The sequence below is a fragment of the Nicotiana sylvestris genome, chromosome 6 (assembly GCF_000393655.2).
Source record: "Nicotiana sylvestris chromosome 6, ASM39365v2, whole genome shotgun sequence".
Classification (NCBI taxonomy): domain Eukaryota; kingdom Viridiplantae; phylum Streptophyta; class Magnoliopsida; order Solanales; family Solanaceae; genus Nicotiana; species Nicotiana sylvestris.
The window spans coordinates 180,519,052-180,544,073 of record NC_091062.1 but is presented as its reverse complement, the minus strand read 5'-3'; the positions used below and the strand labels follow the sequence as shown (position 1 = coordinate 180,544,073).

Genomic DNA, 25,022 nt, shown 5'->3' with positions numbered 1-25,022 from the left:
TTGAAGATTACTCTAAAACCAGCATAGCAATGTTGATATTGTGAAATAATTACGTAACTGGTTTCATATTTATAATAAGAGTGGCAAAAGGGTAGTTCGGGTCGAGAACGAGTAATAAAAAAGGATAAATTATTCGATCCGACCCATATTTAATACGAATAAAAAATGGGTTAACCGGCGGATAATATGGGTACCCATATTATCCATAACTTCTTGCATATAATCACTTTTGGGAGAATCCATAGTCTCACTAACTTGAGGAACCCACAAGTTGAGGCTTTACAAATGTAAAAGTTAGACTCATTGGTTACCCATTGGTTATCTATTTTCTAAATGGATAATATGGTTTTTATCCATATTTGATCCGTTTTTAGAAAGTTCATTATCCAACCCATTTTTTAGTAGATAATATGGATGATTAACTGTTTTCTTTTAACCATTTTGCCACCCCTAATTTATACTTCTTTCGTTCCAGTTTATGTGAACCTATTTCCTTTTTGGTTAGTTCCAAAAAGAATGACCCATTTCTAAATTTGGAAACAATTTAGCTTAAACTTTCAATTCTACCCTTAATGAGAAGCTTTTATAACCATACAAATACTCTAGAACCCTTTTTGACTTGTTTAGAGCCACAAGTTCAAAAAGTCTTTATTTTTTCTTAAATTCCGTACTCAGTCAAACAGGTTCACATAAATTGGAACGGAGGGAGTAGTAATCTTCTCTCAGTTCATGGAAATACGATTTTTGTTGCTCTGTTAGATAGAATGTTGAACCTTTCTTTTTTTGCGGGGTTTGCCTGGATGGGGTGGGGTGGGGCTTGTCCTACCTTATTATAAAGCCCTTTTGTACTTGAAAGGGGGAGAAATTCAAAAATAGCCAGATTTACAAGTGGTCATTCAAAAATAGCCACAGTTTTAAAAGTAATCGAAATTAGCCACTTTTCATGTAAAGATAAATCTGAATGAAAACAATATTCAAAACCCGAAAATATACTCCAGCATAATATACCGCTCCAGCATAATATACTGTAGTTTGGAGCACCAGTGCTCCAGTCTCTAGTATATTATACTGGAGCCAGCAAAGTATACTGGTCCAGCATAATATGCTAGAAGTTCATACATAGGTGCACCGAACTCCAGTATATTATACTGGATCGGTCTCTGTTGCAGCAAAATAGTGATTATTTTTCAATAATTTGGTAAATGATGACTATTTTCGAATGACCAGTCTGAAAACTGGCTAGACCATGCTATTTTAACCTTGAAAGGCGAACAATTTTATGGCCGAAGACATTTCAAATGGGCCGTTAGTACGAGGCCCGATCTCTTTTTAAAGGCAAAAGAAGCATAAGCCTTTTTAAGAAAAACCCTAAGGCATTTCTGTGTATAAGACCACGTTATCACCACTGCGGCTGCGAGAAGAGAGAGGTTGGAGGAGAAAGGAAGATGGTGTCGTTGAAGCTGCAGAAGAGGCTTGCGGCCAGCGTTCTCAAGTGCGGGAGGGGAAAGGTATGGCTTGACCCCAATGAAGGCAACGAGATCTCCATGGCCAACTCCAGTACGTTGCTTTCTTAGGAGTATTTCTTTACCATTCATTAGCTATTTAGCTTGGCTCCTCTAAACATTAAAATTATTTTATTTTAGAAATTTTTTCTCTTTACCTATTTTTGCATAACACTAGATGTTGAATTCGATCTGTACCTAATTTACTCCTTTAATTAAATTTCACGACAAACTTCTAGTTTTAGAGAACCCTTAATTGTCTCAAAAGACTATTATGAGTATTGGTGTGAAATGAACTGAAAGAGAGTTGCATCTTATGGTGGATTCATATTAACCTATGGTGACTAGTTTGAGATTAAGGCTTAGTTTTTGTAATCAAAGTTCTAGAGATTACTTATTCTCGAGTGGGTAATTTTCATACATGGGCGTAGTCTATGTATGAATTGCACGTTGTGCTCAATAGGGTAAATATTTTTCATAACAGCAAAAATGTAGTATCACGGCCAGTTGGGTTTTGGTGTTATTGGGATATGAAATGGAAATAGGGATTGAGTGGGGTATTGCGTTTATTTAATGGTCTGACCATTTTCTGAAAATTTGAACATATTGCTTGAGCCGAGCTATTTTAGCCTTTGCATGCCCTGTGTGATCATATCCTATCTATTGCCATTCGAGGAGTTGCAGTTTTGGCAATGGCAGTGTGATATTTATACCTTTTTCTCAGTCTCTAAACAAATTGAATGCCTCTAATTCCCTTGTTTTGCATTGAGTGCAGGGCAAAACATCAGAAAGTTGGTCAAGGATGGTTTCATCATCAGAAAACCAACCAAAATTCACTCAAGATCCCGTGCTCGTAGAATGAAGGAAGCCAAGAGGAAGGGCCGTCACTCTGGATATGGTAACCACTAACCTTTACAATGACTACTACCCTATTTTATTTAGAGTAACACTTTTTGTTATGTGGTGCTAGTTCTCATCAGAAGGTAGTTTGTGTGTTGACCAATTTAATTTGGGTTTTAAACTTCTTGTTTAGAAGTTCAAAGGTAAAATGAGCCTACTTTCTGTTATCTTTGATGGTTTCAGTATTATAGGCGTTGCTGCTATCTTTTTTTAAAATGAAAATTTGCTGCTGAAATTTGTTTTGGTGACTCCCAATATTGAAGACATTTCTTGTTTGCCCAGGTAAGCGTAAGGGTACCAGAGAAGCTAGGTTGCCTACAAAGGTGCTATGGATGAGGAGGATGAGAGTTCTTAGGCGATTGCTTCGCAAGTACAGGGAGTCAAAGAAGATTGACAGACACATGTACCATGACATGTACATGAAGGTGAAGGGTAATGTTTTCAAGAACAAGCGTGTGCTGATGGAAAACATTCACAAAACAAAGGCTGAAAAGGCCAGAGAGAAGACCTTGTCCGACCAATTTGAGGCCAGGAGGGCAAAGAACAAAGCAAGCAGGGAAAGAAAGTTTGCTAGGAGGGAGGAGCGTTTGGCTCAGGTATTAAGTTGTAAATTTAGTTGAGGTCTCGTCTAACACTTGAGAGGAGGAACTATTTGTTTTTGCATTGATATTATGTTGGCTCGTAGTCAATGGATTTTGTCCTCCCTAGAAATGACGTTGCATGGGATTTAAGCTTGTATTTTCTCCCATCCTCAGGGACCTGGAGAGAGGCCAGTACAACCTGCAGCAGCGACGGCAGCCCCCCAAGCCCAGCCAGCCCAGTAAGTTTTCTAACAAATGCTATTCTCTTGGCGGTTGTTAGAAGTTAGGAACAAACTTTGATAGAAACTTTTTCTTTCAGGGGATCTAAGAAGTCAAAGAAGTGAGGATGATACTCTATAAAGAGCCTTGGCTCTATATTTACTTGTCCTTGATAGTATGGCAGTTTGTGATATCCCTTTATTTTATTATTAGAGAACAACATTAGTAACATGATTTTGCGAGCACCTTAAAGTTTTGATACGTTATTCGCATTGTACCTGAGCTATTCCTATTTCGGTTATGCATTAGCTTTTATTACTATTCTCAGTCAGTTGTTATTTTGCCATGGACGCACAGAAGAAATCAAGTTCTGCTTAGGCTTGTTTTATCATGTATGGGTGACTAGCCTGTATGATCAGGAGTTCTTATGTGCTCCGGGTTGGTTTGGACACTGAGTCAAGCTGGCTTGGTTTAGGTTGGCATGATCAAAGCTCAGGTTGAGCCAGCTCCATCTGCTCCAAGTAGTTTAGTTACTCCAAATATAAATTTATACTTTTGAGTGAAATCGAATTAATCAAGGCTTACTGATCTTGCAAACTCAGATGATTGTTATACATTTCTTAACTTACATGAGAAGGCACACAGATCAGGCTCCTGAATGTTTTGTATCCATACCATTTTACATAAATTATTTCTTACTCCAGAATTTCATAAGTGCTTGTAATGTATTCAGCCAAAAGCTAAAAAATGTAGTCGAACCAGATAGAAGAAAAATCAATCAAACTCATGGAACGCACTCACTGTATTCAGAAGAACAATAGATAAAACGGTTATGGTTGCAATCTAATCGATAATGATTAGGTTTGTCATCTGTATATTGGTTGAATGTCCAATTACCTACAGCTGTCTCCCACTCTGTCTGCGTGTGTGGGAACTTGTGGTTTCCTTGCCTAATTAAGCTCTCTATTGATTTCGAAATAAAACCCAAGCTTGCTTGCCTAATTCCCTGTTTGTTTATTAACTTTACGTGTGTACACATAGGATAAGTTGAAGTTCTCCAATTTTAAACAGAATGCTGCAAAGATAATAATCTGCAAGTAACATTCTCCCTGCTGCTGGGCAGTAGACAAGAAATTTGGTGATGATTTTTCAATTTATTCTGTAAAATAAAGGGAACCAACAATTTTTTTAGTGATTGGTAAACAAAAACACAAGTGACTAAGATTTAAGACTGCACTATGGCCCGTCCTCATAGGTTGGGGAAAAGAAGCCCACGATACTAAGAACAAAATCAGTGATTTTCTTATCTACTGGACGTCATACTAGTAATAATGCGTTTCTACGAATGAAGCTTTTGGAGACGTGGCCATACTTTGTTGAGAGTGAAACTAATCAGAGATGATGCATTGATAAATGACTCCCAGTTCCAACAGTAATCTCTCGGTTTTCTTTTATCCGCACCTTCATAACTCAGATCACGCATTCCATCTAGATTCAGAATATTTTGTTTTCTCTATGCAAAAAAGAGCTATGCAAGTGCAAGCACACTTGCATGCGTCCAAGCAATAAATAGGTTTACAGGTTGTCTTGTCCAGCCAGAAAAATCTACCAGGCCTTGAAGTAAAAGGGGTTACCTATGAATGAGAATCTCACGGATTTCGGAAGGTGAGAACTAAAAGTATCTATCACATTGATATGTTATATGTGTATCTCTGTTATGTTTTGATGATCTAACAATGTTAAGAACCAGATAAGGAACTTGATACACATCCTCAAGAACTTAAGATCAACAAGTCTTCAGTTGGGGACACAATTCAACTCTTCAAAGTCAAAGGAACAACTGAGGGAACCGATTGCTACCAGTTCCTGTGGTGACTGTACAAGTCAACTCCCCGGCTGTAAAGTTATTGCCTGCACACACACCAATACAAAAACAGTGCAACAGTCAACTTTACGGGGAATGCCCTTTACCTAACTTGCTTGCATCATTCAAGTGATATCACCAATGAATTATTAACGTCAAGCAAAGGTAAAACAAAATACTTGCACATTTAAGATTTGATCAAGCATTTTTCTCTCAAGTCATCCATCAAGGGCATCAAGAACAAAGAACAACATAATAACGAACCAGTTCTCTATATCGATTTATTACATATCCTTAGTTGTGTTGTACTTTTGTTAAAGCACTCTACTTGTAATTCCTACTTAGCTTAGTTAGAAGCATTGTGTAGGAAATCTTTGTAAATCATAAACCCTTGTGTTTGTGTCTTGGCTAGAGTTAGTCGAGTTGTAAGTGTTTGTAATAGAGTTATTACAAAGTGGCTTGTAATAGAGTTGTTACAAGTTAGTGATGGATTAAGAGTTAATTCCTAGGTTACAATAGGTTGTAATGATGTAATCTAAAGTTTGCTTAGTAGTGAAGTTGAAATCTTACAAGGGTAGGTCGTGATTTTTGATCCCGTGAGCTAGGAGTTTTCAACGTAAAACTCCTTTGTATCATTTACTTGCTGCAGTGTACGTGTATTCTGTAGGAACTAATAGAGAACCTAGTTATCTATATAGTTTGGTGGACCCTTAATACTATCAATTGGTATCAGAGCAGGTTCTTTCTATTAGGCTAACACATAGAAAGGATCCTCATGGCTGCTCCGCCGAACTTCGAAGGAGGTCAGTCTACCTACAGACCGCCAAGATTCAATGGCCAGTACTATGGATAGTGAAAGACAAGGATGCACGACTTCATCATGACTGAAGACTCAGAGCTCTAGGATATTATCTGCGCTGGACCCTTCGTTCATACAAAAATTGGAGGCCGCTCAGTGACAGTTCCTAAAACTAGAAAGAAATATAATAATGTTGACCGCAAGGCTATTGAAAAGAACTTTCAAGCTAAGAAAATCAACGTCTGTGGTATTGGACCATATGAGTACAACATGATTTCAACATACCAATCAACTAAAGAGATCTGGGAAGTTCTCCAAACAGCTCATGAAGGGACAACACAGGTAAATCAGTCCAAGATTGACGTGCTGACCACAGAGTATGAGCTTTTCAGAATGAAGGACGATGAGTCCATTCAGGATATGCACAATCGCTTCACATCTATCCTCAATAAGCTTCACTCACTGGGAGAGATCATCCCTAGGAACAAAATTGTCAGGAAGATACTTAGCGTATTACCTGGTTCCTGGGAAAGCAAAGTAAATACCATCATAGAGGCAAAGGATCTTCAGGATCTGACCATTGATGAACTCGTTGGCAATCTCAAGACTTATGAAATAAAGAAGAAAAAGGATAATGAGAGAACAAAGCCCAAAAAGGAGAAGAACCTGGTTCTCAAGATGGACATCAATGACTTAGTTGGTGAGGATGTTGATATGGCCTACTTGCCAAAAAGTTTTCAGAAAATGATTCGCAGAAATGGAGGCATTCCAAAAAGGGGCAGCTCTAGCAAGTCAAAAGGTTATGACCTATGTCATAAGTGCGGCAAGCCAGGATACTTCATCAAGGATTTCCCTCTCCTCAATCAAGATAAGTACAAACACAACACTGACAAAGCAGCTAAGAGAAACCAGGTTCCTAACAAACGATTCAAGAGAAAAGATGTCGCTGAAAATATTGTGAAACAAGCTCTTGTTGTATGGACAGACTCTTCCAGCAAATCTGAAGAAGATGATGATCAAGGTGATAGCTCTATGATGGTAGTGGAAAGTGATACAACTTAGTATGACTCAATCTTTGCCCTTATGGCAAAATCTGACAATGATGAAGATGACGATGATGATGATGATGAGACTTTTTAGATGTTCAAAGAAATCTAAAGTCTTATTCTCCAAAAAAACTTATGTCTTTGGCAAATGTTTTAATTGATGCTTATCATAGTATTATAAATGATAAAGATGCATTAACTATGGAACTGGGAGAAACAGAACAGTCGAGAGATGATCTAGTAGTTGTTGTGGTAGACTTAAAGGAAACCATTGAGAGCCTGAAGAAAGAAAAAGATGCCTTAACTGAAAAAATTGCAAACATAGAACATGAGAGACATGATCTAGTGGTTGTTGTGGTCGTTCTAAAAGAGATCATTAAGTGTGTTAAAAGGGAGAAAGAAGTTTTAATTGAAAGGGTTGCTAGCATTGAGCATGAGAAAGATGACCAATTAGTGGTGGTTGTAAACCTAAAGGAAACAATTGAGGAACTAAAAAGGGAAAATAGGCCCGAGAACACTCAAAAAGGAAAGGAAGTTGTAAGTGAAGCACAACTTAGGCTTGAAAATGAGTTAAAATCAGTGAAATCTAGTATGTGTGCTGAGCTTGAGAAAAATAGATAACTTCAGGAAGATCTAGGGAAAGTGAAAAGTGACCAAGAAAAATCTGTTAAGTGGAGCAGGTCCTCTGATGCAATCACTGCTATGTATACAAACAATGGGGGAAACATGTAGCGAATCAGGTTTCAAAGGGAAAAGATTCCCTAAAACCCTCATAGCAAGTATGTTACTATACCTGATAACTGGCTCTACACTCAATGTGGTAACACTGGGCACTTTAAGGAAACCTGTAAGGCTAGATTTCAATCTCAACAAAAAAATAAAGTTTTTGCTGAAAAAGTAACTACTGCTAGGGAACCTGGTCCTTCATATAAAAAATGTGTGATGGTTGCTTGGATTAAAAGATCTCTCATTCACCCCTTCCCTCATTACAAGGGACCCAAACTTGTTTAGGTTTCTAAGTCTAACTCTTGATTTCCTTGTACAGGGAGCAGCCAACAATGGGACCCAAACTTGTTTGGGTTCCTAAGTCTAACTCTTGATTTCCTTGTACAGGGAGCAGTGAAAGGGAGCAGCCAATAATGGTACATGGATAGCGGCTGCTCGAAGCACATGTCTGGAAGTACAAATGATTTCCTTTCACTGAAGGTCCTACATAGAGGGATTGTATCCTTTGGAAAAGGAAGATACATTCAGAGAGTTGGAAGGATTGGGAACTCTCTTTCTCACTCAATTGAAAATGTGTACTATGTGAATGAATTAAAGTACAGTTGCTGAGTGTTTCCCAAATCTGTGACAAGGGAAACAAAGTGGAATTTGTATCCAAGATATGCACAGTCACAAATCTTGTGACTGGTGAAGTGGTGTTAGTGGCCAAAAGATACAAAACTATCTACGTTGCGGACCTTGAGTCCTCGCAAAATGGGGATCTCAGCTATCTGAGAGTTGTTGATGATAATGCTAAACTATGGCACAGAAGGCTGGGTCATGCAAGTTTCACGTTGCTGAACAAATTGGTCCAGAAGGATCTGGTTCGTGGTCTGCCCAAGTTAAGCTTCAAGGATCACAAGGTATGTGATGCATGTGTAAAAGGAAAGCAAGTCAGATCCTCTTTCAAGCCCAAAAAGAAAGTGAATACCTCAAGGCCACTTGATCTCTTCTATATGGATCTATGTGGACCTATGAGGGTGCCAAGTAGAGGAGGAAAGAAGTACATATTTGTTATAGTGGGCGACTATTCCAGATTTACCTGGACTCTGTTCTCAGAACCAAGAATGAAACCTTTCAAGTGTTTGTGGCATTTGTGAAGAAGATCCAGGTGAAGATGAGCCATAATGTAGTATGTATCAGGTCTGACCATGGGTCAGAATTTGATAATGCCAAATTCCACAAATTTTGTGCTGAAAATGGCATCACTCACAATTTTTCAGCTCCAAGAACACATCAACAAAATAGTTTTGTGGAGAGGAAGAACATGAATCTTGAAGACATGAAAAGAACAGTGTTGACTGACAGTGGCATGGCAAAAGGTTTCTGGGCAGAAGCCGTCAACACTGCATGCTACTTGGTAAACATGTGTATGATCAGGTCCCTTACGAACAAAATGCCATATGAATTACTGAACAGAAGGAAGCCCAAGCTAACACATTTAAGAACATTTGGTTGTAAATGTTTTGTCCTCAACAATGGCAAGGAAGCACTTAGAAAGTTCGATGCCAAAAGCGGTGAAGGAATCTTTCTGGGCTATTCATCACAAAGAAAAGCCTACAAAGTATACAAAAAAAGAACTCAATGTGTTGAGGAAAGCATACATATGATCTTCAATGAATCTCATCACCCATGTGAAAAGGATTTTAATGATAAAAATGATCAAGACAGAGAACAGTCAATTGTCCCTGGTGAAGTCAGTGACATGGCAAATGGAAAGGTAGATATGATGAGCCATGTTGAGAAATCAAATGAGGATGGTGAAACCATATCTCCAATTAATGAAGAGGAACTTGGTCCCTTAATCACAACAATTGAAGCTAAGAACAGAGTTGTCGATGTTGTCCAAGGCACGCCACATGCTGAGATAAGAAGAAGCCAAGGTTCATAGTCTGAAATGCCTAGATCCTCTAACAATGAGACTCGGGTGTCTAACTGGGAGCACAAAAGTTCACACCCTCTTGAAAACATAATCACTCCTCTTGATTCAGGAATTCAAACTAGATCAAAGACAAAAAAACTCACTTGCCTTCTCAGCCTTTCTCTCTCAAATAGAGCCCAAAAATGTTACACCATGTGCGTCCCAAGGCGACGTATAATGAATATGAGACTTTTTAATCATGATTTAAATAATTTTAAAGTCATAATATGACTATGTATGATATTTTTATAGAAAATATAAAGTTTGGAAAATATCGGATTTAAGTTGCGAAAGAACCGACTAGGGATTTGCCTTGTATCGAAGCTTTTTGAGAAATAAATTTCGTGTGATATATGAGGTCTTTTTGGGACATATTATATATGAAATTGAAGGTCTTGGAATTTATTTTCCAACGCACTTAACCATTCATTTATACGACAACCAGATAAAAAGATATAGGCGTCGGAAGATGGTCCAATGCGAGGGTGCCAAGCTAGCACCTCTTTGAATTTTCAAAAGTTTATATCTAGGTTTTAGCTCATATATACCTTCACTTTTACATATATCCCGACCAGATAACACCATAAAAACCTTTCCTTAATCTCCCAAAGGGTTTCAAAGAATACTAACATCCATGGTATGAAATCGAGAAGCGATAACATCAAAACGATCCCTACGACGTAAGTATCATTATACCGCCTCTCTTTTCTCTTTGTAGTTAGATTTTTGTAAGGTAATTCAATGTTGTGAAATGTATAATTTCTGTAATTAAGTTTTTAAATATCAAGGAAGGTTGATAAATTGGTTTCCTAATAGTTAGAACTCACGGGACGGTGATTGGAAGCCGTGAGTTCAATTTTGTTCCACTTTTAGTGGGCTGTTTTGTAGTCCATTTGTGTTGGCCTATTATTCTTATGGAGTTTGGAAGGATAAAAAGGCGTGGAGAAACACCACATGTGGTAGGGTAGTAGGTTGGTCGCTCGTCGTTGCATTTTCAGGCTAATTGATAAGTTGTTGATTGAGTGTGCTATGGTATATATGGGGTTTTTGTTGCATTGAAGGTCCCGAATTGTAACTAGGTTGGTTTTGAGTTGTGGATTGTATTGTATTTGTATCACGCTTATATTAGGCTTGAGGGAGTAGTAAAATCAGGGGAGATTCTGCCTATTTTATTTTAGAATCGAGTTATCGTTTGCGATACGGAATATACTAGCGTCATCTAAGTCGTACATGTATTTCTTTGTTATAGGGTTGTTGCGCTAGTTATCATAAGGTTGTTGTGAAGTTTCATTGACAAATTGAGGTATGGTAAGGTTATCCCTCCTTTCCTTTTGGCATGATCTATATGATACAATGAAATGAGCAAGCACGCAACTTTCACAAATGATTCTATTCTTAGAAGTACTAGGGTTGCTTATGTTCTGAATTTCCCATATGTCCTACTATCATATCGTCTCTTCATGGGTCTCATGACATTCCAGAGATCTTATTAACTTACTTCATATGCATTGCATCCATTTATACATGTATATTGACCCATGACCAGATGACATTATATACGCGTATAGTATATGTATATGGGGTATGGGGAAAGGTTATGGTGTTATATACGCACCACCACCTGATCAGCTGGTATATGTTTATGATTTCGCCCATAGAGGCTAAGATGATATGATAGGATGCCCTCAGAGGCTTGACGATGTTATCTATGCATATACCTATGCATGACATGATATTTATAAGCATATGCATGACATTATAAATGTTTCACGATTCACATAGCTATTCAGACTTACAGGTTGAGTCCTTTACTCCATGTTCTTTCATGTCTTTTATATACTGATTTTTATGCCTTACATACTTGGTACATTATTCGTACTGATGCCCCTATTGCTTGGGGGTCTGCTTTTTATGCCCACAAGTGCAGGTAGACAGGCTGACGGTCCCCCTTCTTAGGGTCCTTGCTCAGTGATAGTTGGTGTACTCCATTTGATCCTAAGATGCTATTGAGTTTTGGTACGATACTTTTGTATACATATGGGTATGTCGGGGCCCAGTCCTGTCCTTTATATAGTGTACACTCTATTAGAGGTCTGTAGACAGTCATGTGTAGTTAGATAGTATGTGTCCTTGTCGGCTCGCCCTGCCGTATTCCATATATATATGTATATATGTCTTTTGGGCATTTTTTCCGCGTATGTTATTCACATGATTCGATATTTTATTACCAGCCATTATGCATGACCTACACTTATTTCATGTTTATATCTTAGATGTATGTTTAGGGGTGTTCGATAGGCAGAACTCGGGCACTCGTCATGCCCCATCAGTTTGGGTCGTGACAAAAAATATCAAGGTAGCATTGAAAGATGCAGACTCGATTACAGCTATGCAAGAAGAGCTCCATCAATTTGAGAGAAATATTGTGTGGCACCTGGTTCCACGACCTACTGACCGAACTGTTATAGAAACCAGGTGGGTATTCAGAAACAAACTTGATAAGTTTAGAAACACAACAAAGAACAAGGCAAGGCTAGTAGTTCAAGGCTACAATAAAGAAGAATGGATTGACTATGATGAAACTTTTGTTCTAGTTGCTCGAATGGAGGCTATCAGAATTGTCATTGCCTTTGCATCTCATATGGAATTCAATTTGTTCCAAATGGATGTCAAAAGTGCATTTCTAAATGGTTTTCTTAAGGAAGAGGTCTTTGTCAAGCAACCACCTGGATTTGAGAATCATGAGCATCCTGAGCACATCTTTAAACTTGACAAGGCTTTGTATGGGCTAAAGCAGGCTCATCGTGCTTGGTATAAAAGGTTGTCAAAATTTCTTCTAGAAAATAGTTTTACGAGAGGAAAAATTGACAACACCCTTTTTCTGAAGAAATGAGGAGGGAACCTGCTCATTGTGCAGATCTATGTTGATGACATCATTTTTGGAGCAACAAATGATTCTCAGTGTGAGGAGTTTGAAAAACTCATGGGGAGTGAGTTTGAAATGAGCATGAGAACTAAAGTTTTTCTTGGGTTTACAAGTGAAGCAAACTCCCAAGGGGACAATGATAAGTTAGCAGAAGTATATCAAGGAGCTGCTCAAAAGATTTGACATGGAAGGATAAAAAATCATTGATACTCCCATTGCCACAGCCACTCGTCTGGACATGGATGAACCTAGTTCTACTGTGAATGAAACCATGTATAGAGGTATCATAGGGTCACTCTTGTATCTCACAGTAAGCAAACTAGATATTGTTTTTAGTGTGTGTCTTTGTGTCGGGTTTCAATCTAATCCAAAGGAATCTCATATGAAGGCAGCCAAGAGAATCTTGAGATATCTCAAAGGGACACAGGACCTGGTCCTCTACTATCCCTCAGGAGACAATTTTGATTTAATTGGGTATGCGGATACTGACTACGCTAGGTATATGGTGGACAGGAAAAGCACTTTTGGCGTGGCACATTTTCTGGGTTCATGTCTGATTTCATAGGGTATAAAAAAATAAAACTTAGTGGCCCTCTCAACTGTAGAAGCTGAATATGTGGCTGTTGCATCTTGATGTGCTCAATTGTTATAGATTAAATAGCAACTGGAAGATTATAGTATGTTTTCTGAGTGCATGCCCTTACTATGTGACAATACCAGTGCTCTTAACATGTCCAAGAATCCAGTTCAATATAAGAAAACAAAACACATTGACGTGCGACATCACTTTCTCAGAGACAATGTTGAAAAAGGGCTTATCTGTATGAAATTCTGCAGCACAGAAGATCAAATTACATACACATTCACCAAAGCACTGAGCAGAGAGCATTTTGAAAGGAATCGCTTATCACTAAGGTTGATGAAATCAAACTGAGGACCTTGTCCCTTGATGATTGGCTATGAAAGAAATGTACAGGTAAAATAGATAAAAAGTATTTTCTGGCAAAGTCTAACTCGTCTCTATACCGTTATAGATAGACACGTATGATTATTACAGAGCAAAGAAGCAGCTAATGCATTGCATGTTGGTCAAAGAAAGAGGCTTACATTTGCAAAATTTGTTAGGGAACCTGGTTCCCTAGACACATGTTAGTAGTTCCTCTATACTCTCATGCACAATTTTTAAACAGCTGAAATGGTACCACATCATCAACTTGTCAGTTTTTTTTCTTTCCCGCTTTTTGAACCCAAGCGTCTCACCCCTTTATGAAGCGACCCGACTACCAAATTGCCAACCCATTCCTAACCGATCTCTCGCCCCTATTAAATAATGCCTCTCAGTCACTTTCACAACTATCCACATCATAAATCCAAAATTCCTTTTTTCCCTTCTTCCAACCAAACACCTTCTTCTTCAACTCACTACACTCTATCATGACTAAAAATCAGGAAGCCCAAAGTGCTCCAGTCATCGTCCCCACTATGACTTCACCCCTTGAAACACCAGTCTTAGAGCCAACATTCCCCACTACGACTAGTCCAAACCCTAAATCCGAGTCACAACCACCCTTTTCTCTGACCCAGTCGATTACCGGTTCTCATAGAAGTCGCAAAATTTTGAATTCCAAAAAGTTTGTGGCTGTGACCTCTCCTTTTACCTTGGCTAAAGCAATGGTCGAATAGGATACTGTAGAGAGAGAAGAAAATCCAAAAGTTTCTAGTCTGCATGTGGAAGAAAGCTCTCCCAACAAACAAGATATGGGTGCTTCCATGCTGAATTGATAGTGATAGGCCCTGGCCTTGATTCTACAGGTAATACTCCTCCTACTTCTGAGTTTACCATGAGATTACAAGAATAAGAGGCCATAGAAAATATGTTGTCAATAGATGCTGAGGGAAGTGTTATTGGGAGTGGAGAAGGTGTGTTTGAGTCTCAGGGAGAAGAAAATACACTAGTGGAGAGTAGGGAACTGGTGCCTATTGAAACATCAGCAGCGGACAGTACTACTGGGGAACCAATTGAAGGGCCTGATCCCTTCACCCAAGAGGAGCCAACTTCTGGTTCCTCTCAATCACCCCAGGTCAGTATTGATCCTGCTCCCTCTCCTCACTTCTAAGTTGAGCCTTTGTCCATAGTTATTCCTGAGATGCGATCTTTGTCTGAGGAGGAGAAGGAGGATAGTGAAGAGGAAGATTATGATAATGTGGCTCTGGCAAGGTTTATTAGTTCTAGGAGTAGAAAGGTACCTCCCCATAGGTCAGTGTCTAAGAGGCCCATTACGAGTTTGCAAAAGAAGGAAGAACTTGAGTCTGTTCTAAAGAAAAGTAAAGCAGAAAAGAAGAAAAAGAGATTGGTGAAAGGGGGAAAGGTAGTGTCTCCTGCACTGGTTGTTGAGGTTAATGATGAGGAGAAAAAGGAACTGATTCTTGGGTTCATAAGTCCTCGAAGAAACTTGTTGTTCTTGCATCAAAGAAAGAGTCATATGTGAGTGAGATAGGTGTGAGTAACGTCGAGGGTGAAAAATCTAGTGAAAATCTAGTTGAAGATTCTACTGACCAAGAGGTTGGGGAGTCTATTGAAAAGGTGTCTGGGAAATCTGCTGAGAAATGAAAGAGTACTCAAAAATCAGTGAAAAGGAAAGGGTAATGCTAGTGAGGAACTTGGTTCGTCCAAAAGGGCTAAGTTTGATGATGCCCAGGATGCTGGGAAGGCAAAATTGGAAAATCAAAAAGTGTTGTGGGGTCGCACATTTGCCCCTAATATTCTGGATATGGCTGGAGTGTGTCAATTGGTAGAGATCTATGAATTTCAACAGTGTACACACCTGTTTACAGGCGACAGTCCCAAAGTGTATGAGGAAGAAGTGCACACCTTTTATGTCGATTTATTTAAAGTTAAGGACGATCATATTTGTATGATGGTGAATGGGGTTGATTTTGTGATGGACTCTGCTATGCTGGAAACTATTTTAGGAGTGCCCACTGAGAGTTTGTCTTCTATTCAGGGAACTTGCTCTTCGAACTTTAGAAATGCTATCTTGAAGGATACAATAGTTCAGTAAAAGGAACGGGTACAGAAGAAGGCCCTCCTTCCAGTGTACCAATTGTTGTTTGAAATGGTGAATAAGGTCTTGCTCCCTCGTGCCGAGAGAAGGTCCATTACATCTTGCGCGGACCTGGTTCTCATGGAAGCACTAGATAGTTACACAACTATCAACCTGCCTGGCATCATGATAGAACACATGCAGAAAGTGGTGTCGCGCCCCCTTTTCTCCCTTCCAAATGGAGAGGAGTTTCCGGGTTTCGACGTTCATGGGGTGTAATGACTCATTTCCTCTTTGGGAATTAGGTATTTTGAAGAGTCGCCACCTAATAGTTTGAGGCGCATTAGGACACCTATAGAGTTCATTTACAACTATGCTTGATAACTAGAGATTGGGTAAGGGCTAGAAATTATCCAAGGAGAAAGTGTTAGGCACCCCTCAGGATCCACTAGTGTGGTTCTCGGCCAGATAGTTTTTATGAATTAGTGCAATTAGCAAGTAAACAAGTAAGGCTCAAGCAAGAGGGGATTTAAGTTAAACACACAAGCGTTTGAAACAATTATTGAAAGGCAAGGTTTGAAAGAGTTATAGACTAAACATGCTTGTAAAAAAATAAAAAGGGGTCCTAAGCTTGTTTATAATATGGATCACCTCAATGCAATACCCGGTATGACACTCCTCAGAAGAGGGGATACACGTAGTATTAGCGCACCGGTCATCATATTCATATCTACCCTTCCCACCCCGTTAAGGTATTAAAGTGCGGATTAGTCTCGACCTCTATTGCATGCTATTACCCGTTCCATTCCTATCAGTCCCGGAGGAGTTTAAGACTAGTATTCCTATAAAAGGGAGGGTTTTAGGCTGACTCTTAGGTTTAAAGATAAAAGGCTAAGGCGACATACAAAAAACACGTCGGACTGCATTTTGAAGGGGAAACATATAAACAATTAGAGGGCTCATGTATACCTCCGCAAACAATGCATATAAATAGCATGACTTAAATACAGTTAAGGTCTAAGTTTTTAAAAAATCCTAAAGCAGAGTTTGAGTCAGAACCAGATTCATTATATAACTCAGAAAAGAAGTCTGAATCAGGCCTGCATGCTGGTTGTAGCATTTGGTAATTAACAAAGGCAGTTCCAGTTTTATTTAAGTAGTTACCTAAGGCTTGCCTAGGCATAACAACGATTTCCTATGAGCATGATATCTATATTGATGCAGTAAAGCAATGCTTAATTTTAAACAGGCAATTTGGATCTTATAGGCATGCTCTCTAATGATATGGCTTAACACGAAAAGAGTATGTTATTTAATCTGATTCAGGCAGGCATGAGTCAAACTGATTTTTAACTAAACTGGTTTTAGACCTTATAGGCATGATCTCTAAGGGAAATGATTTTGGATACATCCTATAATGAAAATTGAACTTCAATTGGTTTTAACCCTATATACATGATATCTAATTACAAAGCTGATTTTTTAACCCAATAGGCATGATATCTAATTATAGCCATTTAGATCCTATAGGCATGGTATATAAGTGTGGAAGTAAAACATGCAGAATTTATTTTAAACCAGAGCAGACCCTATAGGCATGATATCTACCCAATTTACCCCATATGAAACTACCCACCCTTTTCACTGATCAACCCATAACTGTTTACAAATTATTACAACCCAAATGATTGAATTATAAAAGAAGTCCAGAAATGAGAAATTACAACCAAAGGAAGCCTGATCTTGACTTCCTCTTTAAGTTATGTAATGAACCACTTCAATGCCAGAATTTCAAAGCCTTTCTCATACCTGGGTGTCTCAAAGTTCCCTAAGGATCTCAAGGGATCCCGGGCAGTGCTTACACCCAGGTTTGCATAGCCAGACAGAGATGAGTGCAGTGTGGAAGGGCCAGCCCTTATGTGTCCAAGTTCAGAGGGAGCTCAAGGGTCCCAAGGTAAGGCTCACACAAGAGGGGCAGAACCTAGACTCTAAGAATATAGTGGAAGTGCAGGACATAGTTTGAAAGAGATTTATTTAAAACTAGACTAGCAAGTCCATTTTTTGAAGGTAATCAGTAGCAAAGTGCATAAAGGAAAAGTAAGCAAGATTCCACAGTCTAGCCTTGGCTTTCAGCCGGCTAGACAAAGCAGTAGTACAAGTAGTAGTAGAAAAGAGAGAAAGTTTTGAGTGTAAGTGTGTGTTCTGAACTCAAATTGTTCGTGTCTTTGATAGAAGAGAGGGTAAGGTATTTATAGTTTTGAAAACGAGTGAAGAATAAGGTAATAATTAAAGTCTTAACACAAACATGGAAATAATCCCTATCAGAATCAATTAAAATAAGTGATTCCCTTTAATTAAGGAATCACTGCTTAACAGATACTAACAGATTTAGTTATGGAAAGAAATCAGCTTGAGACAGATTGATTATTGCCATATAAGGGGCAGTCAAAGCATGAAGTAAATAATCAAGTCTAAGTACAAAATATGCTTAGTTTTGGGAAAGGATTCAGCAAGGTAAAACACCACAGTAATTAAAGGAGGGGAATCAATTAATTAAGCAAACAAATACAATTAGGGTTCATAAGAAAACCTTTTGCAATCAGTCACAACATTGAGGGAGTCAAAATCAATCAAGAAAGGGTCAAGATTCTGCACCTCAACATATAAATAGCAAGGAATGAACAAGCATGCAGAGTCAAACATGTTGACAAAAAGAATCAACAAAAACATACAGTAGCAACAAGGTAAGCTAGAATTCAGTAGTAAAAGAAAACTATTCGAAGCACAATAGTCAAGCAGTCACATAGAACCCAAAGTGCAGAGAACCAAACTGACAGGTAAAAAAATTAGAAACAAGTAAAGGTCTCACAGTAGTAATAAGTGATGAAAACCCCTTTTAAGAAATTAGGGCTTCATAGTAATCGAGTTTAAGAGATGATAAGAACTCAAATCAGATAAGTCAAACAAGAAAAAGAGAGTCAGAAACAAAGAACTTAATCGAACAAGTACACATTTAAACAAATAGTTTCAGGACTCGGAGAAGACCAAAAAGGAACTATGGTTTTTAACATGCTGAATCAGGTTGAAAGAAAGCATAAACAAGTTGTTTGAACATAGTAAAATCATGAAACAACACCAAAAATCAGAGAAGAGATTTTTTTAAAAAGAGGTTAAGAGAAACCCTAATCGTTGAAAAATGAAGAGTCATTTTGAAAGAAAGTCGAAGAACCTTCAAGAAAACACTTAAGAAGTTCGTAGTAAACACATATCTAAGATAGATCTAAAAGAAAATCAAAAGACCTTAAAGCTAGGGTTTCAGAGAACCCAGAAAAGGTGAGAGAGACCTTGAAAAGTTACCGATCTAACCGGAAAGTTCAAGGATCTGCCTTGAACGGCCATGGATGGCCGGAGAAAGACCAGAGACAGAGGTTGAGCAAGGAATGGACCAGGTCTCTTTGAGATCTGGCCATGAAATCATGGAAACAAACACCCAGGAGCCATAGGAGGCTGATACACATCTTACATGGCCATGGGAGGCCATGGATTAGGCAGGGATTGAGGTAGATTAGGGTGGAATTAGATGGCGGCGGCTAGGGTTCATGTGAGGTTGCAGAGAGAATTGAGAGGGAAGGGATTCATAGGCGGCGGGTGGTGGGAAATGAGTTAGGATAAGGGGTCATTTAGGGTTAAAAATGGAAAGAGGGAATGGTGGCCGTTGATCTGAATGATCAACAGCCTAGATTTAAAATGGTAGGTGGGGAATCTAGGTTGGCTTGGTTTAATTGGGTTAGGGGTCGGGTTAAAATTGAAATTGGGCTGGGAAAATTGGGGCCTGATTTGGGTTATAATTGAAAACCAATTTGGGCTAAAATTTAAATAGCCACTTTTCAGTTTTAATTTATAAAAAAATAGTATATAAATTTTTGAAAACAAATTGAAAGCGTTAAAATGATTTATAATATATAATTAACAACGTAAAAATATAGGATCCCATTTTATAAATATGAGACAAATTTAAACCTAAAGATGGCTAATATTGCAATTATGTGCAATTAGCTTTAAAAAAATACTAAATAAAATTGTAAAAATATGTAAAAATTACCTTAGCCATATTTTGGCATAAATATAAGAATTCAATAAATGAATCATCAAAATAATAATTTTGGAAATAACTATTGAAATTTTGTGGATAAAAGAGGGAAAAATAAATCAATTTAAACCTTTAAAAATTATGGCAAAAATAATAAAACATTTAGTCATGCTTATATATGCATATATGCTATTTTGAAGGTATTTTGCATATTGAAAATATATAAGAAAAAATTGGGTATCAACAAGTGGCAAATTTCAAGGATGGTAATCATGGGCTGCCTTACGGGTTCTTCCTTACTAAGGTGTTTGAGTTCTTCAAAGTCCCTTTGGGACAAGATAAAGTGGGTACCACTAAGCAAATATTCTCCAAGACTACTCTAGAGGAATGTGAATGCATTGAAAAGGTTGGAGGGGTCGACAACACTTCTACTATCTCCCAGTTGATCAACACCTAAAATAGTGCAACTGCTGAGATAAGGAAGTTGAACGCAAGGAATGCCATTCTTGAGGGTAAGCTAAGTCAGCTTTAGGAGGCACCTAGTTCTAGCAGCTCTCAAAGCACAGAGGTTGCCTGTCTGACCAAGGAAAATGCCGACCTTAGGAAACAGGTCGAGGAACTAAAGGAGAGACTGCTCAATGAGCAGGTGTCAGCTAATGCTCGAATGGACATCCTTCTTCGAACCCTTGCCTCTTCATCTGTGCCTTCCCCTTCCAGTGCTCCCTAAACAGTGTCCCCTTCCCAAGTGTCAAGTTCTTAGTGTTTGTCCTATGTTTTAGTTCTGATGATGTTTATGACTGGTAATTTTATTTTTGCTGTTTTTATTTTATGAATGTGTTTGGAAACAATGGAACTACTCCCTACTTAATTATCCAAAATTAATGAATGCTTCATCATTTTGTTGTTTATGCCTTGCTCTTTTGCTCTATTTTAGTCATGATTATGTGCTCACATGTGGCATGAATTAACTAAAGCTAGAATTCTTTTTTTCTTAAGTCCTGCTGCTGATCTTTTTATGATGCCAAAAGGGGGAAAAATAATTAAGGGGGAACATGATGGGGAACAGATTCAGGGAGAACATAGGAAATGTTAATGTTATTCTAGTTCTTAGGGGGAACTTGAATTATAAGTTTGTCATCATCATAAAGGGGAAAATTGATAGGTTATATTTGTATCCATGTTATGTTTTGATGATCTAACAAACTTACTGTTAAGAACCAGATAAGGAACCCGATACACATCCTCAAGAACTTAAGATCAACAAGTCTCCAGTTGGGGACACAGTTCAACTCTTCAGAGTCAAATGAATAATAGAGGGAACAGATTGCTACCAGTTTCCATTATCACACCTCTTTTTTACCTACACCCCCGGAAGGGTGTATAAGTATAAGGGAGTTTTTCCAATTAAAGGACAATCGAAATGGGATTTATTATTAAAAGATTCAGAGTCGCCACTTGGGATATTTATGGTGTCCCAAGTCACCGGTTGAATCCCGAATCGAGGAAAAGCTTGACTCTATATTACAGTCCGCGAACCAGAAATTCGAGTAAGGAATTCTGTTAACCTGGGAGAAGGTGTTAGGCATTCCCGAGTTCCGTGGTTCTAGCACGGTCGCTCAACTGTTATATTCGGCTTAATTAACACATGCTTTAACCTATGTGCAATTTCAACCTTAACCGCTTTTACTCATTTTTAGGAAACTTGCAACGTTATTAAAACACGTTTTGAACCACGTCATATAAATGTGCCCGTGGTTTTTGACATATTTTAACATCGTTGAGATTTGGATTTGGGTCACATAAATGCGCACCCGAATTTAAGAAGGTAATATTATTAAACTAACGTGCCTAAAGCAATTCCACGTTTCCAACTTTGCGAGGGCCATGAAATTTACTAAATGGCACGCCTCGGACTCTAAGGATCAATTCCAAATTAAGTAAAGTAACGGCCATGCAAATGTCACTTTTGTTTGGCATGGCGCACCTCAAATTATTCTAAAAGGGGATTCAACTAAAGTTCGGAGGGCCGTAAAGTATTTATGTTACTTAAAATAACGCATCCCCAGTGAATGAGAACGCCAATTCATTAGCTAAGGAAAGTCGTAGAACTTCTATTTTAAGAAAATTCCCAATCCGTTAACTGCTTAGCAGGCCTTGAATTAAAGGATTATTTGGCTCAACATTTAATTCTGACAACTTCAAGCCTGGGCCTAATGATCCCAACAACTTATGCAATCACAGATATACTGCTCCCCGATTTTCAGGTGGCTAAGAATAAGTCCTAAAGGAGACACAATTCAAAATCAAGGTGCAACTGAAAAGTAGGGACTCAGAATCGAGTCCCTGCAGTGGCATAACAGAGCACACAACGAGTTCAACATTGGTATTGCTCCTATAGCCAACCACACAGACTTTTGGCAAAGAACAGATTTCGAAAGCAAGGTTTTGAAAAATCCAATCTTAGCAAACCAACAGCAAGTAATATTCTACTGGAATCAAGACCAGCGTGAACACAATCTTACCAGACAACACCCCACAGATCTCGAACCAAGGCGGAACACAGATCAAAATACAAGTCATACTAACATGAAAACTCCTGCACATATAACTTTAAACAACCTTCAATGTCACTTCAGATTCACTTAAAAATGCTAAAGTACAAGGTCCACCTAGTATTACAGAGCATGCTTGCAACTAAACAATTAAGAGTGAACATGATAAAGGGGAGATCAGACTACTCCACAAATTCTGATGGTTTCCAAAAGACATGAGTGGCATTTTATGAACAAAACTGAAATACAGCTAAACTATAGAAATGAACAAATTTAATGCACTGCTTCAAAGTACCCTATCCATTTCATTCATCACATTTGGATTCACATTCTGCTGGTCTTAGAATAAGTACCTGGATATTGAAAGCTAAGAACAAAGTGGTGAGGCAGCAGCAATACTTAGCAGAATTCAGAACCAGCAACACCAATGCAAACCAGAAAATGGATACGATGCAATACAAGACAGTCTTAATCGAACAATAACCCAAAGCAAACTCAAACCAAACTTCAAACACCCAAAACTCAATTCATTTCAGCACCAGATTAATCAGAAATTCTTCAAAAGTTAAAGATCTTCAAAATTATAGAAGAGAATGCAATGGAACAGTAATCTTTTTTCTTGAAGTTTTTGAAAGTAGTAAAATTTTTGTAGTTTTTGTATTTCTAGATTTCCAGCTCTTCAAAAATCTCTCTTGGGTCTGCCTTGAAAGGCAAGTTTAGGATGCCTTTATAGGCAAGCTATTAGGGCAGACTTAGCTTGCACTTTGCCCCCTTTTGAATTTTGTTTTTTTTGCTTAAGTGTCCCTAGCTTAATTTCCAGAAATTCAGTTTAATCCCTACACCCAGCTTCCTGGAAGCTTCCCATTTAGTTACACTCAAGAGTCCTTAGGCCAATTCCATAGACTACCCCTCGAACCCTGATTATTTACTCTAGGAACCCAAATGGGTCAGATTGACCCGATAATTAAAACAAAATTTGGGCTCAATTCTGACCCAATGACCTAAATCAACCCCCTTGGGGTAAGGTCTACAATGGCTTTAAAGCCCAAACAACAAGATGAACTAAATCAAATCAGTCAACAAACAAAGGGCAAACACTTGAATGATTTCGATAATTAAAACCTACACTAATCAACTGATTACTACACACAAATAAGCAAGAAATTAATCATGTTATTAAAATAACCCTAATTAAATTAACTAGGTGACTAAACGAGATATGAAGTCAGAACTTTAAATGGGCTGATAACACAACTAAGGAAATAGAGAACAACTTTCACAAAGAAGGACGAAAAAGAAAAACAACTAACAGAAGATAGTTTAAACCCGGAGGATTGGTTGAGTTTAAACCAGACTAGTAGAAGAAAATTAAATCAAAGAAAAGGGAAGGAGAGGAAAATAAAATAGTAAAAGAAAGAACAGACAAAAGAGGGGAAGGGAACCTACCGATTCAGACTCGAAATCTATCGGAGACACAGGGCCTAACAGAACTAATGCCGATCGTTTGAATCCAAGTTTCAAACTCGAAGAACAACCCTTTTGACCATGCATGCACCAGGTCCAATAGAAAAATGGCTTTTGAACTTTCAAGGCTCGAACTCAGATTTAGGATTCGAGAAGCTCCGGCAAGATTCGAGGGAAACCAATCAGGGATTTGGAATGAGGGGGGTTTAGTGGTCATGGGGTGTTATTTTGGTGGTGAACGGAGGCGGCGCCGCCGGCGAGTGTAGTGGAAAAGAGGGCGGCGGGTTAGGGTTTGGGAGTGTTTCTGAGGAGAGAATGGGGGGGTGAGGGGGGTGAAGGAGACGAATGAGAGGGGGGTGGGGCTGGTTTCCGACACTTAAATATTAAAGTTGAGCCAGTTCCGGACCGTTTGATCAACTGAGATCAACGGTCCGGATTAACATGACTGAAACGGTGTCGTTTTAATTTGGGAGGGGGGAGAATGGACCGAGTAATGGGGCGGGTTTGGGCCGGATTGGGGCGAAGAATCCGTTTGGGCTGAGTACTTTTAGACCAAAATTTGGCCTAATTTCTAGTCTCTTTCACAAATTGTCCAAAATTCTTTTTCCTTTTCTCTTTTCTTTTGTTTTCAAAATTAAAAAAACCTAAACAACAATTTACAAAACAATTAACTCCTAATTACTATTATTAACTAAACCAAATTAAAGGACCAACTAACCTAAATTCCAAAATTAAAACTAAAGTAAACTATTTTTTGGGACTTTTCCTTTTATAAAAATTAATGACTAATTAATTCCTAAAATGCAAAATTAACTCCTAAATGCACATGCACATATATTTTGTATTTTTCACTAATTAAAATGCAAAAACAAAAATGCAAACAATTAACAGAAAATGTCACAAAAATCCACGAAATTGCAAACACTGAAAGAAATTATTTTATTTTGAATTTATGGGAGTAATTCATATAGGGCAAAAATCACGTGCCCACAGCTGCCCCTCTTTGCCCGGAAACATGAAGAGTTTTTGTGCAAAGATAAAGTGAGCGGATACGAGCGATTTTTGCCCGTTTGAATATTCCGTGGGAAGCATTTTTGAAATATTTGACCGCACCCTGCTTCCGAGGTTGCCTACATATCCTTGGCTAAAGAGGAATCAGGTCAGTGTAGTTCAGGAATGTTTGGTAGCTGGGACTACCATGAAGCGGTGATTTCACTGCTGCTACTGCTTACTGCATCCCCTTATTACACCCTGCCAAGATAAAAAGAAGCTAGACTAGACTATGATCTACGCATTACAAAATCCTATCTATAACTTAGACTTGCTCTGGTGGTTCTTGTTGCCTTGTT

At 38.4% G+C, this 25,022-nt stretch overlaps 2 protein-coding genes across 2 annotated transcripts; both read left to right on the top strand.

Moving 5' to 3' along the window:
- The first annotated feature begins 1,281 nt into the window (after positions 1 to 1,281).
- LOC104220917 (large ribosomal subunit protein eL19y-like) lies at positions 1,282 to 3,529 on the top strand. Its single transcript, XM_009771881.2, has 5 exons — positions 1,282 to 1,557; positions 2,278 to 2,400; positions 2,685 to 2,998; positions 3,158 to 3,222; positions 3,303 to 3,529. The coding sequence occupies exons 1-5, from the start codon at positions 1,446 to 1,448 to the stop codon at positions 3,325 to 3,327; spliced, it is 639 nt and encodes a 212-aa protein (XP_009770183.1). The 5' UTR covers positions 1,282 to 1,445; the 3' UTR covers positions 3,328 to 3,529.
- Positions 3,530 to 6,135: 2,606 nt separating this feature from the next.
- On the top strand, positions 6,136 to 6,927 carry LOC138871755 (uncharacterized). Its single transcript, XM_070149654.1, has one exon. It carries the CDS (start codon positions 6,136 to 6,138, stop codon positions 6,925 to 6,927), a length of 792 nt encoding a protein of 263 aa, XP_070005755.1.
- The last annotated feature ends 18,095 nt before the right edge of the window (positions 6,928 to 25,022 follow it).

Coding starts and splice junctions, on each gene's coding strand:
- LOC104220917 (XM_009771881.2), top strand. CDS start 1,446: ATGGTGTCGTTGAAGCTGCAGAAGAGGCTTGCGGCCAGCGTTCTCAAG. Junction 2,999..3,157: donor GGGAGGAGCGTTTGGCTCAG/GTATTAAGTTGT, acceptor TCCCATCCTCAG/GGACCTGGAGAGAGGCCAGT. Junction 3,223..3,302: donor CCCCAAGCCCAGCCAGCCCA/GTAAGTTTTCTA, acceptor TTTTTCTTTCAG/GGGATCTAAGAAGTCAAAGA.
- LOC138871755 (XM_070149654.1), top strand. CDS start 6,136: ATGATTTCAACATACCAATCAACTAAAGAGATCTGGGAAGTTCTCCAA.